Here is a 14,898-nt window from a genome sequence, read left to right as displayed (position 1 = left end):
AAAGATTTTTTAAAAATCCGTAGATTTAAAGGTCAGTGGAAAGTCATGGTGGCCAAACCCAGACACAGTGTAAGAAGATGTGGACCTGATCCTATTACACTTTTTCTGATTAGAGTTACATGGACAGTATACTACAAACTGCATGCAACTGCATTTGTGGTTTTCATTTGCTGCCACTGAAAAGCTGAATAAAAAACATTTGCAACATTTTACAACGATTAATCAAGTAACAAGGATGCAGGGGGAATATTGTATTCTTTAGTAATGATCAATTACACAAATGCAGTGGTAACATGTGAGCATTTATATTCCATATCATAATGTGATTAATGATCCTTTAAACAACATCCACTGAGGCTGTTATTTACTACTTAGTTACTTCTTCCGCTTTGTTGACGTCTCGCACGTACTGTGCCTTCCCAGCATTCACCGCGAGCTCTGCAGCATATTATTGACAAAGAGAAGAGACTTGAGGAGAACAACAACAGGGTGGGATCACACACACAGACCGCGGAGACACTGATCCGCGAGCTGACAACGAGGTAAAATCTCCCTCTGGCTCTTTGTCTTGACACAGGACATCTCTCGGCCGTGTCCTCTGTAATGACACCGCGCACAGACAACGTTTAGTGGCGATCGGCTATCATCTGGGCTCCGACTAGCAGGCTAATGCTAGCTGACGTTACCAAGACGGCGTTAGCATTGCACTATAACAATGTGTTACCTGCAGGGACAGAGCTAGCGAATGCGACAGTGAGCGTGATATATGATTTCTAAATGAGTCCGTTGTGATGTTATAATAAACACTGGAGCATGAAGACCGCATATCTTGCGTGTTTACACTGTCAGCCACGATTACGCTGCAGTTTAAAGGCAGGCTACAGTGTGTGGTTTAAATACGAATATGACGAACCACAAAACGTGACGCCTCGGGAAGTACAGAGCGAGTTCAGCAGAATTTAGTGGACATTGAAGTGATGTATCGTGAGTTTCACGTGTGCGTGGAGAACAAAAGTGTCGGTCGCCACTTGGGTTGCGACACCACGAGCCCCTGGTTCCTCGAGCTGCACCGTAACCATGTAAACACAGAGACACGTGACACAGAGCTCCTGTTTGTCTGAGCTCAACTTGATTAAGGTTCATGTTGAAAAAGTGGTGATGAAAAGCAAAAAGATATTAATGTGTAATAGTTTGGCCCTGTTGAAATACTGGAGTTAGATTTAAGGATGTAAACTGTACTTTAATGTGCAAGGTGCCACTGCTTCATGTTCGTCTTCATCGTTTGAACCACAACTTGACCAACAACTCTGCTGAAATAAGTAACATGATCAATCTTTTAAAAGAATTGTGAAGTTCAGCATTACAAGACAATATACATGTATTAGCCATAATCTATAGCTGTCTATATGGTTTTTCTTTTTGTCATTTTCTTTTTTCCCACAAACTCACAACACTACTTTTGCCTCAAAACCCCACTATTAATTTGGTTAAAGATCAAACCTTGGTAGGACATCGTACAGGTTAAGCTTTAGTGCATAAGCCACAACTTTTTTTTTTTTTTTAAATAACTAAAGAGAGCAGCTGTTTGATGAATAAATTGAATAACCTGGCACGCGGTAGAATGTACACCTCTGTCAAGGCCCAATATTCCTTAAGCTGCACCAAATTTCACAAACTCATATATATCCATTCCCTAAATGTGCCTGATTTTTATTTTTTTATTTTTTCCATTAATTATTCCTTGGTATAACAAAATGTGGAGAAATGCCCTGTCTTCCAATGTGAAAAAAGTGTCAAAAACTCCTGGACCTGCACCTTGATCCAGATCTGTATCAATTTTTTACAAGTTCTTCCCTGACTCACACCACATCCTTCCACCAGGTTTTGTGGAAAGTTTTTGCTTACAAACATGCAAACCAACCAATAAACAGACAGGGTTGAAAAGATAACCTCCTTGGCAGAGGTAACTATAAAATGTAGTTGAACAAAAACAGAGTGTCACAGATTGTAAATATGTGTCATTACGGTGCCTCCTGTGTGACTGTACCTTCTTATCCACCACCTGTGTTACTTCACAGTGTCGACTCATGTCATGGTGCTAAGAAGCTGAGAGCGGGAAGTGCCGTTTCCACCGAAAGGAAGTTTACACGGCTTGATTGTGGGTAGAGAAGGGTGGGGGGGCCCGCAGGCAGACCGTGGACGGGGAAGGGGAAGAGCTCAGCTGGAGCCAATGCAGCAGCAGCATCGACAGCCTGAGCTGGTGGAAGGAAACCTTCCCGTGTTCGTGTTCCCCACTGAGCTCATCTTCTACGCAGATGACCAGACGTCCCACAAGCAGGTGCTCACCCTCTACAATCCCTATGAGTTCGCCCTCAAGTTTAAAGGTTAGTGGGCAGAGGAAAACACAACATATCTCATGCTTCTGTGTACACTGTATGAACTGTGAATTATTTCAGAATAGATTGGTAACTTATGTACTTGTTCATTTTTGTCAGTGCTCTGCACAGCTCCAAACAAGTACACTGTGGTGGATGCCACCGGTGCCGTCAAGCCACAATGTTGCGTTGACATGTGAGTTTGTTTTTGTGTGTGGGACATTTATCATTCATGCAGTGGTACGCCACCAAACAGACATCTATGAGGTTGTTATTCATGCCCATGTCTTCCTTGTTCATTGATTTCTTAAAAAACTATTAGTAGGTTTGCTAGGCTCTATATCTCCTGTCATATTAGGTTGTTTATACAACTTACCCTCCCACCTGGTTAGATAAAGATTATGTCTAATGTTTTGTGTCCACACAGAGTAATCAGACACAGAGATGTGCGGGCATGCCATTATGGGGTGTACGACAAGTTCCGACTGCAGGTGTCGGAGCAGAGTCAGCGGAAAGCTCTGGGCCGCAAAGAGGTGACGGCAACGCTCCGCCCCTCTGCCTCGCAGGAGCCCCCCAGCCCCCGGCCCCAAGACGATGAACGCAGAATCAAAGAGCAGTTTGCAGAAAGCGAGTTTTTTGAACAGACTGCTTTTCAGACAGGTGAGGAGAAATGCCTGTTGCGTGGTGCTGCCTTTAGATGGCGCCAAATGCTTATAAAAGATATGCAAATATGGGAATTTCTTACCATTCACACATATAGTTTTTTTGGGCCGATGAACAAACCCCATTAATATCTACCTACTAGCTTATCCATGATTTTTTTCAAAACAACAATCTGTCTCACCTTGACATCCTCATTCTGAGTCTATGCATTCACCGGTTTGCCAATATTGAGTCAAGTACTATCATTGTTTACTGCTATATGTTGCCAATCTGAGTACATATTGTAATTATAATGTCAAGTCAACAGTCTCAGTGTCATAAACCCTGTCTGATCTCTCTAGACGTTCTTTGAGATTCTCTGAGTTTGACATTTCTTTGCCACAAAATCTGTTTATGGCACATAAGTCTGGTGAAGAGTTAATATATATCGTATATTAAGCAGCAATGACATGATCCTACTAACAAGCCCTGTCTGTGAATCCAAACTCTGATCACACACTGTATCCTCTTTCTCTCTGCCTCCTCCAATGTTGTCTAAACACTATTAAAAGCACGTCAGTGAGCCGCACCTTTGCACTGGGCCTCATCCTCCTGCATTACCATGAGTATGGACACTAGTTTATTTTGAGTCAATCCCACACACACTGAGCCGCTGCTGGAAATACTCAGCAGACCATAGCACCAAATCTGTGCTAGAAAATACTTTCCATTTGCAAATACACTATTTAATCCTGTTTGAGTAATGTTTGCTAGAAAAAAAGTGCAAACTGTTTTAGAAAGTTAAAGGTAGAGTGTGTAGAATGTAATGATATCTAGTGTTGAAGTTGCATATTGCAGCTGAATACCCCTCACCTCACCCTCCACTTCCAAACATGAAAGAACCCGTGGGAGCCTTCAGTTGTGATAAAAACTTTATAAAAACAAAGTTTAGTTTGTTCAGTCTGGACAACTGTAAAAAACAGGGCAGCCTCCCTAGAGAGGAGCCGCTCCTGATGCAAATACAAAGTATTTAAATATAAAGGGCATAATTTAAATGAAACACACCAGTGAAAACATCACTAGGATTATTTTAGATTCATTTTCTGCCAATAGATCCCGTTCCTTTTTACACGCGGAACCTTTAAGTAGCCCATTTTAAAATTATATAATAAGTTTGCTATCAATTCTTTTCAGATTTTGTGTTTTATTTATTTTCACTTTATCTGACATTGGATTTTTTTGTTTTTTCCAACTATTACCTGATTTATTTAATTTACTGCCCCATGTGAAGCACATAACAGTATTTTTTTAAATACCCCTATAAATAAACATCAAACAGTGAGCTACAGGCTCACTGTTTATTTTTAACTCTTTACTCTTAAAATTTTGTGAACTATTCTCAGTGATGAGTCTGATCACAGTGCATCCTTGTTTGTGTGCTTGGCAGAGAGCCGTCCTGTTGCCGGAGGACCCAGCCTGCTGACGGTGTTGCTTGGGCTGGTGTGTATGGCCGCCCTGATGCTTCCGACGCTGGGGGAGCAAGAATCTACTGTGCCTGTCTACCTCCACTTAAGTGTTAACAAGAAACTTGTAGCTGCTTATGTTCTCGGTGAGTGGGACAACTCACGCCAGTGGATAAGAACATTGATAATGATAACTTCATTTATAATTTATTATTATTCATTACAAATTACCAAGTGTGCGCAACTAAAAAACAAATGGTTAGTACAGAAGTTATCAGAAAGTACATAAATAATAATGGACACTCTAAGTAAATTAAGGAATAAACAAGCAATTTCTTAGCCGAGACTCAAAAGAAGACAAGGTCTCAGTCAGCCTTATTTCCAAAGACAATTCATTCCAGAGCCCTGATGGGAAACGCTCTGGCACTAGTTTTCTTCCTAGATCCAGGAAGTGACAGCAGACCTTTGCTTGAAGATTGCAAGCTGTGCAGAGGTAAATAGAGTATTAAAAGATCGGAGATATAGCCTGGGCCCAGGCCATGAAGAGCCTTAGAAGAACTCAATGACATTTTAATATCAATCCTGAAACAAACAGGGAGCCAATGTAAAAATAATAAGTCCCTTAGTTCTAGATAATAGCTTAGCTGCTGGCTAGGAAAGAATGAGGTTGCACCTAAATTTGATCTATGCTGATATTGTTGTATATGTTTTCAATAGGAAATTACATTGTGTATCTGTGTTGTCTCATATCATATTCCAGGTCTTCTTACAATGGTCATCTTACGCACATGAAGCGCTGGGAGCTGAGGAGGAGGAGGAGGAGGAGGAGGGAAGAAAATGATCGAAAAGACTAAAGTGAACCCTCTCACACCAGAGGCACTACTACGCTTCAGTGTGTAGAGCTGACAGCAGGGGACGGGGTATATTATTATTCGCCTCGTCCCCTTAAACATACATTTTTGAGCATACTTGTTTTCAGATCCACACCTGTATTGTGTTAATACGTACATTTACACAACACTGAACTGATGCAAACAGCAGAGACCTCCTGAGTGTGAGAGGAGCCGTCCCTGAACAGGGTCTGTGAAGAAACATGAGGCCACTCACCCTGTGGCCTCATATTTCCTGTGTCTGTATTTCTGTGGTCGACATGAGCTTGAGGGAATCCACATGCCATGTATATAAAGCCATGAAAGATTTGTTATGGAACTCACCTGTAACCATCATTATATTTGATGTTTTGAAGCATTTTCAGTGTAGACGTCATGCAGCTTGCGAGCGTGGAGACCTTATCTGAGGGAGTTTTCTTTTTTTTTTTTAGCAGTATGATATTTTTACATGTCACCAAAGGAAAATATTTTCTTTTGTTTGCCGTATTATATCAATGGTCAATTAATAAAGTCTCCATTCATCTGTGGTATAACGTTCATAGATCAAATCAGTTTTTCTTTGACATTTTTAAAGGTTCGGAGCACACAGAATGGCAATAAGATCTCTTATCAGCTTTGTAATGTTTTCAGGTTTTACAGCTGAGAACAGTCTTTACAGAGCAGGTGATATCTTACTGTGGCCACAAGTGCATGGTTGATATTTTATATCAGTGCATGTGTGCAGTTGTACTTAAAACTTTTCTTTGGACCATTGTGGGCATACACTTCACAGAATGAAGACATTTTGACCAGTCCTCACATTTTGTAAGGGCTGTGTGATGGTTAAGGTTACGGTAAGGGGCTAGGGAATGAACTATGCCAATGAATGTCCTCATTAAGATAGAAGTTCAAGAATGTTGTGGGAGCCTTATCTGTTTACACGACATTATGAGGACATGTCTTCCTTATGAGGAAAAAAATCAAGTCCCCATACTGTACATCGTTACAGTTTAAAGAGAAGACATGTTTAAAGTTAGGTTCAGGATCAGGTTGGTGTAAGGGGTAAGCAAGTAGCAACTATGGTTAATGTTACAGCAAGTCGCCAGTCAATGTAATGTTCTCAGAAGTCACACAGACACCATGGTGTGTGTTCGTGCTATGGTCAAAGAAATAATCTCGGAATATTTAAAAAGACTTTCAAAAACATCTTATAGAATTTATTCTTTCTTGATGTCCTTCACAATGGCAATCACAAAGACACAAGCGTGGGTGAGATGTTGGCCAGCTTGAAAGAAGCCTTTCTATCACAGACACAGAGTAGAATAAGATTATCTGCTAGATTCATACCCTCAGTGCTTCTTCAGATGACAAAAAGATGAATCTCATGTAATACCTAGGTTGGCCGACTGCTTCTCTCCTCCCTTTCTTAATTGTATAAAAGAAGTACATTTGATAAGACTGCAACCAAAACATTTTCCTTAAATTAAAAAGGGCACAATTTCATAAAATGATTTACAATCACTTCCTTTTGTGCATACAAATGGAAGACGATGGGGTTGAGCAGTGAGACGTACACAAGAGATTCAACAGGTCGAACCTGAATATGCAGCATTTCTTGGGCTGCTCAACAGAAAGCTAATATTTCAGTGTCATGTCTTCCCTTCTTAAGACTTACACACAGACTGGAAACACGACAGGATTGAGGCTCCTGTGCAAAAAAAAAATCTTTTAATAAATGTAACAACAACACAGCAGTCTCTTCACTCAGTATGGTGCCATTTTGATTTTACTGCCAATTATTTCAGGCAGTCAGCTGATTTGGTGTAAATGACAACAAAAATGGGTCATTTTTTTAGTGGAGATAGAAACCTATCACCATCCAATTCCTATAATAAACTTTTTTCTCCATAAATAAAGAAACATTTTTTGCCAGAAGAAAAAAAACAAAAAACAATCATGTCTCTAAATTGCTTATCTACAAAAAAACATCCTGAAAAGAACACAGGATACAAAGGAACTGTTAGTGTTGACAGACCATGTCCTTCCATCCACAATTCACTGCGATTTTCACTGAGTTGCAGTAACGAATGGCGACGGGCACAGAGCCCAACAGAACATTTCACCACAGTTCAAAGCCTGTCTCATAAAAATATTTTGAATCTGCTAAACCCCAGAAGTAGTTTACGTTCCTTTCACAAAGAAAACCTTTGCTGTTGTGTGACCACATTCACCTCACAGCCAAACTATGTACGACATCTGACAAAGTTAATATGTACATAATTACAAGCAAAGCAGGAAATAATAAGTTAAATCTTTTCTTACAAAATCCGCAGACTGTACATACAAAGGCCTGAAGACAAGTTTTCCAGCACAAAAAATATGGAGAAATGTACACATCCAAATTGTCTCTTTCTTTTTGTCCAGTGCTCAATGTCTCTCTCCAGTGAGGGAAACTGGTGGGACAGTTTTAACAGGATAGCCACTTTATAAAAAATAACACAATATCAATATGAAGCCAAGCACCATCCAAGATCCTCAACTAGCAGCTGATGCTCTGTGACTTCAGTCATCCCCAGTTTTACTAGGTTCAACCTCTGTAAACACCAAACCTCGTCCATGGCTTTCATTTCCTTAATTCAAACATATCAAGACCCTCCAGAGAGCAGCCATGAAAGCAAACACAGGGAACATTAAACTAAATCTAGCCGATGGTGAGGTGGAGGGTCTGAGAAGGAAACTGGTTCCCTGGGGAGAGGGAACTTTCTTCCTCTATGCCAGTCCTTTTTAGTGTCTCTTTGCCATCCCCTGTCTCATTTTGGCGACAAATCCTGGAGGGAAGCGAAGGGTGAGTTGCTGGACGAAGAGGGCGACACCCCCTCCATTTTGCCTGGGGAGTCGGTGGAGGAGCTGACGCTGCTGAGACTGACATCCAGTAAATCTGGGGAGTGACTGAAACGACAGAAGTCTTGTTGGGTTATGGCTGCCATAGAGGTTACAAAGGCAAACATATCCTTGATTATTGTCTATACATTCACTCTGATGGAGAGAATTCATTAAAATATAATTGATTCATTTACTGAGTCCCTTTTCAAATTTATATGTTACTTTAAAAACAATGCTGACATGTACGGAAGCCTCCAGAATGAGTAACTACATTTAAATGAACATTTTACATTAACACAAAATGAGCTCCAACAGTAGACCTACTCATATTACATTCCCACACATTGCCAGAACAAGCCTGTTGACTGTATGCAATGAACTCAAAGGTCATATTCAAAACTGGGTGTAAAATACAAATCAGACATTTTGCACAGTAATAAGTATGTACTGTTTAAAAGGACAGGTGTGCGATAAGGGAAACTTCAGATGAAGTTGCAATATATCTAAAGCACAGTGGAGAGCAGTTATTCCCAAAGTTAAGACACAAAAATCCTACTAATTAATTTTAACCATAGCTCCTAAAGTTATGGTGGTTGCCTACATGTTTTTGTTTACAGACCATAGACACCGGCATCTGCCTTTATTGTCAAAAGCTCTCAAATCATTCTTCCAGTTTTGCGTCTGTCTCGTGTTTCATCAACATGCCCGCTCACTCACTGTGCTATATTGTTACATGTGCTCACTCTGATATTTTCCAGACATGTTACTAGGGTGTTGGCAGGAAAACATCCAGAGCAACTGAATTGGACATTGGCGTCCCATACAGCCCCTCCGGAAAACTTCAGGAGTTTGGTGCAGGTCTGAAAGCAACTTGAATCTTACCAAGAACCAAGATCTGACAGGTTGGAGATGTCGGATGACAGCATGGTGGTGGTGCCCTGGAAGAGCCTCTTGGGTTGACTCTCCGTCTCCATCTCACCTGCTGAGTCAAGAGAGCCTGACATTTACAAATCTTTGTGCTCACAGTATGTGGTGAATCAGAAAGCGACAGCTGCATGAGTGTTTCGTTGTGAATATGAAGTACAGATCTTATCAGCTGACAGTGAGCTATTTAGTCTCTAAATCAACAAGAAAATCAAGTGAACTATTAAGAGAAAAGCTATTTGAATATTTTAATCATTATTTAATAAATGTTCAACCATGAGAGCTTCATGTAGGTTTATTGTTTGAAGATGGTCCCTAAAAAAAGGTGTTTCATTAACGTCTCACAATCATAGATTTTTAAATCTTCTTAAATACCATATTGGCTCCATGCAGAGAAAAAAATACCATATACATCTTTCAAGCAATATTCTTTTTTACCTAGAAAAAACTATTATGCTGAACACGTCTCTCTCTCAAATAGCATGTCAAGTATCTCACCTTTGCGTTTTATTGGCCCCAGTATGCTGGCTCTGATGCAGTTGATTGGGCTTTGACTGCGTCGGCTGAGGAAGACAGAAACTTGCATGTTGTCAAACCAGTATATTTTGTAATGCAGACACAATCAAACAAGTAACAAAAGGCACAAGACAAAAATCTGTCATCTTCAGATGTATCATAAAGACAGATTTATAGTTTACTAAGACACGTATACAAATTATGATATAAATTGTCTTTAAGTGCAGAGACATCGTATCATTTTCAGCTAAGAACACCATTTAGTGCCACAGGAGTGAAATTACAGTTGTTGTACTGGACTTCAACAGAGAGTATTATAAAAAAAAACTTGGTCCTCACCTGAAGCGCCGTGTTGGGCTGGGTATTGGGCTGGGTGTTAGGCCATTGCTGCTTACAAGGATTTGTAATGAAGGAGAGAAACACTGCTGCTCGGAGGAAAGGGAAACAGAAGACAAAGCTAATAGCATTGACACATCAAACTGAATAGATGCATTTTATTAATTTAATTTGATCCAGATTAAGGAAATCAGATTGTTATTTGATATTCATTTAAAGATCTGTGACATCTATAAACATTGCCTCAAATATGTAGCAAAATGTAAACAAGATACCAAGAAGTATTTCTAAAGTACATTGATGTAGCTTACAATAAAAAATTTTTTAAAAGATTATTGAAGCAGCAGCAAACTGTAAGAAACCAATTTACTCAAAAATCTCAACAGGAACAAAGTTGTGGTTTCTTTGGTTACCAATAAATTGCTTCCTGCAGGCTACCACACAGACTCCCATTCATTAGTCTGATTGCCGCTTATTCTGAAAATCAGGTTACCACAAACTGTGAAAGTACATTAACTTTTTACCTTCACAGAATAATCAGGTTAGGGAGTGCATGTAAACATACTGAGGTCAGATGTACCTTTTTACCAATCCCTCTGGTTGGGGATGGGGCAGGCGACACAGGCACAAAGTCGATGCGCTTTGGAGACGATGATACAGACTTCTCCAAATCATTGTCACTCTGAAAACACAATGTCATGCATACGTTTATCTTTTCTCAATGTAAATCTATAGTAATATCGAGTGAAGTTGTAAAAAGCATTAAAGACAAGAGTGTCGGAGTTTTATACTACCAACTCAGTCTGACCTTGAAAGACTGGTGGCCCTGTTAACTCCCATATGTTTCAAGTGTTAATCTAGCATGTTTGTACTTGTCCACTCTATGGTAAACAGAGAGGCCGGCACTGGCCTGGGGCCATAACATGCAGTGGGAAGATAGAGCAGAAGCCACTTTCAAGGATCTGCAGCCAGAGAACATATAAACATAACTAATGAGGGTTGGACAATCTGTAATGAAGAGTTGTTTTTACCAGACTAAGGCTTTCTTCCCAGGACTGGCTCATCTGCATGGCAGCTTGAACTTCCCTGCATGTACAAAAACACAAAACAAGCAATTTGATCATGACTTAGCATTTCAACTACAACTGAATAGCATTTCAAAAAGGAAATCTATTCATCCACCAACTGCACTGATAAATAAAGAACTTACCGCTCATGAGCAGTTTCTCTGTTCATCACATCTACACCCTCCTCCTGCAAGAGCACACAAGAGGGTTAATGGCTACAAAGTCTGACTTTAACATTTCAACTCTGAATTACATGCTTTTAACTGTTGAGATTTTCCAAATACCAGCCTCAGAAAAATGCCTCTGATACTGCTGAAGATTTTATTGACCTGATCTAATACTATGTCTTTAAAACACATTGGTTTTCCTCTGATAAAACTGCAAATTTCTTTTCCAGGCAATCACTTCTTTACCACTTCAAAACAGCACTTGTGCTGTACTGCCATTTGCAAGAGTGGTTTTTAGAGAAGTGAGGTGAATTCTAGTAGGGTTATATTACCCGTTTACCAGACATTAAAATGTATGCAAACTCTTAAAATAATCGTCCATTAATCCTAATTGAGGTAAACCTTTTCGAAATAATCATGATATTGATTTAAGGTCATATCGCCCAGCTCTAGGTGGCAGCACTCAATTATTTTTATAAATTGTGGCTGAAAGCAATTTAAAGGAAGTAATTATTGTGGATTCCTAGATTTGTTTACTTGTTTATTTGCATTCTTTTTCAGTTATGACTGTCAAACTAGATAATAGAAGAACTTCCATAACATCCAAGTCATAAAATCATCACTTCTTTACAGAGTTAGAAGCCTACAGCTGTTAAAATACAGGGGAAAATGGCATCGGAACATTTCTACTATGAACAGTATTAACTCTCAAGTCACTGCAGTCAAAACTAATTCAGACTCAAAAAGGTAAATCGTAATCACAAATCATACTAAAACTGAAAAATATTTATTTCACTTATGGACAAGACCACAGGATGACACAACAAGAACCAGTTCCTGTTGGAGTCTGATACTACCAGTTGATCAACCCTGTAAGATCTACGGCCCTGTGTGCTCTGGCATGTTTTTGAATCACCGTCACTCCCTATGGCTTGAGAGGGGCACGGTGGTCTCACATGCTCCATCTCAAAGTGAAACACACTTGCGTGTCACAAACAGTATCTTTCCTTACTTGTTTGATCTGATGAAGTCTGGTGCTGGGGACACGGATGGGCGATGAAGGGACCTGTAGAGATGCACGTGAGCGGATGGCAGAGCATTCAATACTGACCTATTCAGACTCATTTGTGTTAACATGCATCTTAATCAGAGTAATATATACCATGTTGGGCCTGTTGACCACTGTAGTGCTATTTCTCCGGCTGCGCAGGACCTCTCTCTGGAACACTTGGGAGTTATCACTGCAATGACACATTTACACACCAATATAATGTTATGAATCTTTTACTCATGAGGACAGGGTAATGCATTTGCTGCAGTGTGAATGAAAAATGACATGAAATCAAGGATTCTGCAGTAAATGATTACAGCTATGTGATCATGTAAAACCTTAAGCCATTGATCATGGGTGCACTGTTGGATCTCCTCAAGTGTCCATCGGTCTGAACTAACGACGATGGGATTTCCAGATCCAGCTCCATCTTCTCTTGGGCCATGACTCCTGAGTTGTTCATTTTGCTAGCTAACGCTCCGCGTCACCAATTCATCAAAATGCTCAATCAGCTCGGTCACGTTACATTGTTGCCCTGCAAACTTTACCAAGTTTACATGTGAAGAGGAAACATCGTGAATCATGCAACACAGCAGAGTGAGAGCAACTAGCTAACGCGGTGTGGAGGATAACCCACAGCAAGGCCCTGTCGTCTGTATGAAGGAGGTTAACACTGGCTGTTAACCACCGTAACGTTATCTCTACACCTCATCGTACAATGGCTGCATGGTCAGTCTCAACTACCAACATTGTCTGCAATGTTATGACCAGTCATGAACTTTTCTGATGGATGGTTAGCATGCCATGGCTACATACCGCACAATGCCCGGTAACTGTTAGCTACCGACCCCTGAGAGCGCTGGAGCGAGGCGGCAGAGGCTGGCGACTCAAACCCCGCTCAGCTGCTACAGCATGATCGCGCGCTAACTCAGCTAACGTTAACCGCACTAGCCTCTCCGTTACTCTGAGAACAAAATGAAGGTTCGCCACAAAACTAACGCAGGCGACGTTAATGAAGCGACGCTGCTGCTGCTGCTACACTCGTCCCCATAAGTACGAGTGTACCCTCTGGCTAACGCAGCCTAGCAAGCTAACGTAAGCTAGTCAATGTTACAGCCAACCGCCCAGCTACCTAGCCTGCTGCGCTAACTAGCTAAATTAGCATTAACGCCAATGGCCACAATGCCATGTCCTGAGAGAGAGGCCGGGTCAGCATTTCAATAAACGCTCCTGTCGTATCGGCCCGGTAGCTAGCACGGCTAACATACTTTTAAAAACACGCCTGTTCCAAGTATCACACGCTCTATAATGTGAGGGTTTCGTTTCTGCAGGGCGCCACCAAGCATGAGCAGGATCCCAGATGATCCCAGAGCAGCTAACTGTGCTAGCAGCAAACTTCACGCCCCTTTTAACGTTAGCAGACCCGTCCAATCAAACCTCATCATCTACCGGCGTGCTCCGGCGGAATGTGGCGGCCTGCAACCTCCGGTTCCTGGGAAGGCTCCTCACATTCACCGCGCATGTAATGTTTGAACGATGAGTGGTCTCCTTACTCTTGATCCGAGAGATCGTGCTGGAGAAGGTAGGTTTTATTGGATTTACCTTGTTCATTGACATCTGTCCTGTGCAGACAGCAGATGGGATGATGGTGATTCAGATATGAGCAGCTAACCACCTCACTCACTGTCCATGTTTTTATACTGACTGCTTACAACATCATAGTAGACTTCAATGGGGTGTTTTCAAAAACATCTGCTCAACTGTCACAAAGAGAGAGAAATTGGAAGCGTCCATCAACATTTGACAGTTAAAAGCATGGGGTTTGATTAACTATTTCACTTATAGAAGCATATCATTTAAATAAAATTGCTTATGTAAAGTTTGATCTGCAAAATACTCCAGACTCTTTAAATGTAAAATAATCAAGAAAATGTGTGGAACGGTTTCAAAGAAGCTCATATGAGTGGACACATAAATGCCCAGCATGAGAAAAATGACCCCTGCAGGTGTTTCATTTCAGTCAGTTGTGTATTTTTTCTTGAGTATAAGGTAACGCAGATACCATCGACAACATGTACTTTGTGTCCCTAATCACACACTGCACAGATAGTAAACTTGCAGCATCACCACTGCTTCTCAGTATTGATTGGCCAGTTACTTCATTACATTTCATTTAGCTGATGCTTTTATCCAGAGACTTACAATGAGTGCATCAACCATGAGAGTACAAACCCAGAACAAGAATCAATAAGTACAATTTGCCTCAAAAAAGCCCAACTGCAAAGTGCTACATGTAAGTGCAACAATTTTTTTTTTTTTTAAATTGGTTATTAGACGTCATCTTCTTAACCAAGGTGTAGTCGGAAGAGATGTCTAAAGTCTGCAGTGGAAGATGTGTAGACTTTCTGCTGTCCTGGTGCCACCATTTGGGAGCCAGGACAGCAAACAGTCGTGATTGTTGAGTGGTTAGCTCGCAGTGAGGGAGCAGCAAGCCGACTGGCAGATGCAGAGCGGAGTGGACGGGCTGGGATGTAAGGTTTGACCATGTCCTGGATGTAGACTGGACCCGATAGGTTCACAGCACGGTACGCAAGTACTTGTGTTT

At 40.9% G+C, this 14,898-nt stretch overlaps 2 protein-coding genes across 5 annotated transcripts; one reads left to right on the top strand and one right to left on the bottom strand.

The window, feature by feature from the left end:
- The first annotated feature begins 411 nt into the window (after window positions 1-411).
- Window positions 412-5,907, top strand: mospd1 (motile sperm domain containing 1). The gene is made up of 6 exons (XM_020081016.2): window positions 412-542; window positions 2,079-2,384; window positions 2,496-2,571; window positions 2,803-3,035; window positions 4,465-4,626; window positions 5,241-5,907. The coding sequence occupies exons 2-6, from the start codon at window positions 2,231-2,233 to the stop codon at window positions 5,270-5,272; spliced, it is 657 nt and encodes a 218-aa protein (XP_019936575.1). The 5' UTR covers window positions 412-542; window positions 2,079-2,230; the 3' UTR covers window positions 5,273-5,907.
- Window positions 5,908-6,533: 626 nt separating this feature from the next.
- pabir2 (PABIR family member 2) lies at window positions 6,534-14,053 on the bottom strand. Of its 4 annotated transcripts, none has more exons than XM_069532113.1 (10): window positions 13,896-14,053; window positions 12,405-12,483; window positions 12,255-12,308; window positions 11,219-11,262; window positions 11,040-11,094; window positions 10,589-10,690; window positions 10,012-10,097; window positions 9,655-9,719; window positions 9,115-9,211; window positions 6,534-8,298 (listed from the first exon to the last, which is right to left on the bottom strand). In XM_069532113.1, the coding sequence occupies exons 2-10, from the start codon at window positions 12,405-12,407 to the stop codon at window positions 8,160-8,162; spliced, it is 645 nt and encodes a 214-aa protein (XP_069388214.1). In that variant the 5' UTR covers window positions 12,408-12,483; window positions 13,896-14,053; the 3' UTR covers window positions 6,534-8,159. The 4 variants fall into 4 exon arrangements, with proteins under 4 accessions (XP_069388214.1, XP_019936554.1, XP_019936562.1 ...); XM_020080995.2 differs by lacking the exon at window positions 13,896-14,053 and adding an exon at window positions 12,632-13,699 and having other exon boundaries at window positions 9,115-9,214; XM_020081003.2 differs by lacking the exon at window positions 13,896-14,053 and adding an exon at window positions 12,632-13,699.
- Window positions 14,054-14,898: the final 845 nt, after the last annotated feature.

This window comes from Paralichthys olivaceus, chromosome 9 (genome assembly GCF_024713975.1).
Source record: "Paralichthys olivaceus isolate ysfri-2021 chromosome 9, ASM2471397v2, whole genome shotgun sequence".
In the NCBI taxonomy this organism is placed as follows: domain Eukaryota; kingdom Metazoa; phylum Chordata; class Actinopteri; order Pleuronectiformes; family Paralichthyidae; genus Paralichthys; species Paralichthys olivaceus.
The sequence above is the reverse complement of the archived record's forward strand: the minus strand, read 5'-3'. Positions and strand labels throughout refer to the sequence as shown.

Excerpts from the sequence above, each read along its gene's own strand:
- mospd1 (XM_020081016.2), top strand. The coding sequence starts at position 2,231 with ATGCAGCAGCAGCATCGACAGCCTGAGCTGGTGGAAGGAAACCTTCCC. Across the intron at positions 2,385-2,495 it reads GTTCGCCCTCAAGTTTAAAG|TGCTCTGCACAGCTCCAAAC; the intron begins GTTAGTGGGCAG and ends CATTTTTGTCAG. Across the intron at positions 3,036-4,464 it reads ACAGACTGCTTTTCAGACAG|AGAGCCGTCCTGTTGCCGGA; the intron begins GTGAGGAGAAAT and ends TGTGCTTGGCAG.
- pabir2 (XM_020080995.2), bottom strand. The coding sequence starts at position 12,756 with ATGAACAACTCAGGAGTCATGGCCCAAGAGAAGATGGAGCTGGATCTG. Across the intron at positions 12,484-12,631 it reads CCCATGATCAATGGCTTAAG|TGATAACTCCCAAGTGTTCC; the intron begins GTTTTACATGAT and ends GTGTCATTGCAG. Across the intron at positions 9,215-9,654 it reads GGGGCCAATAAAACGCAAAG|CAGGTGAGATGGAGACGGAG; the intron begins GTGAGATACTTG and ends CTCTTGACTCAG.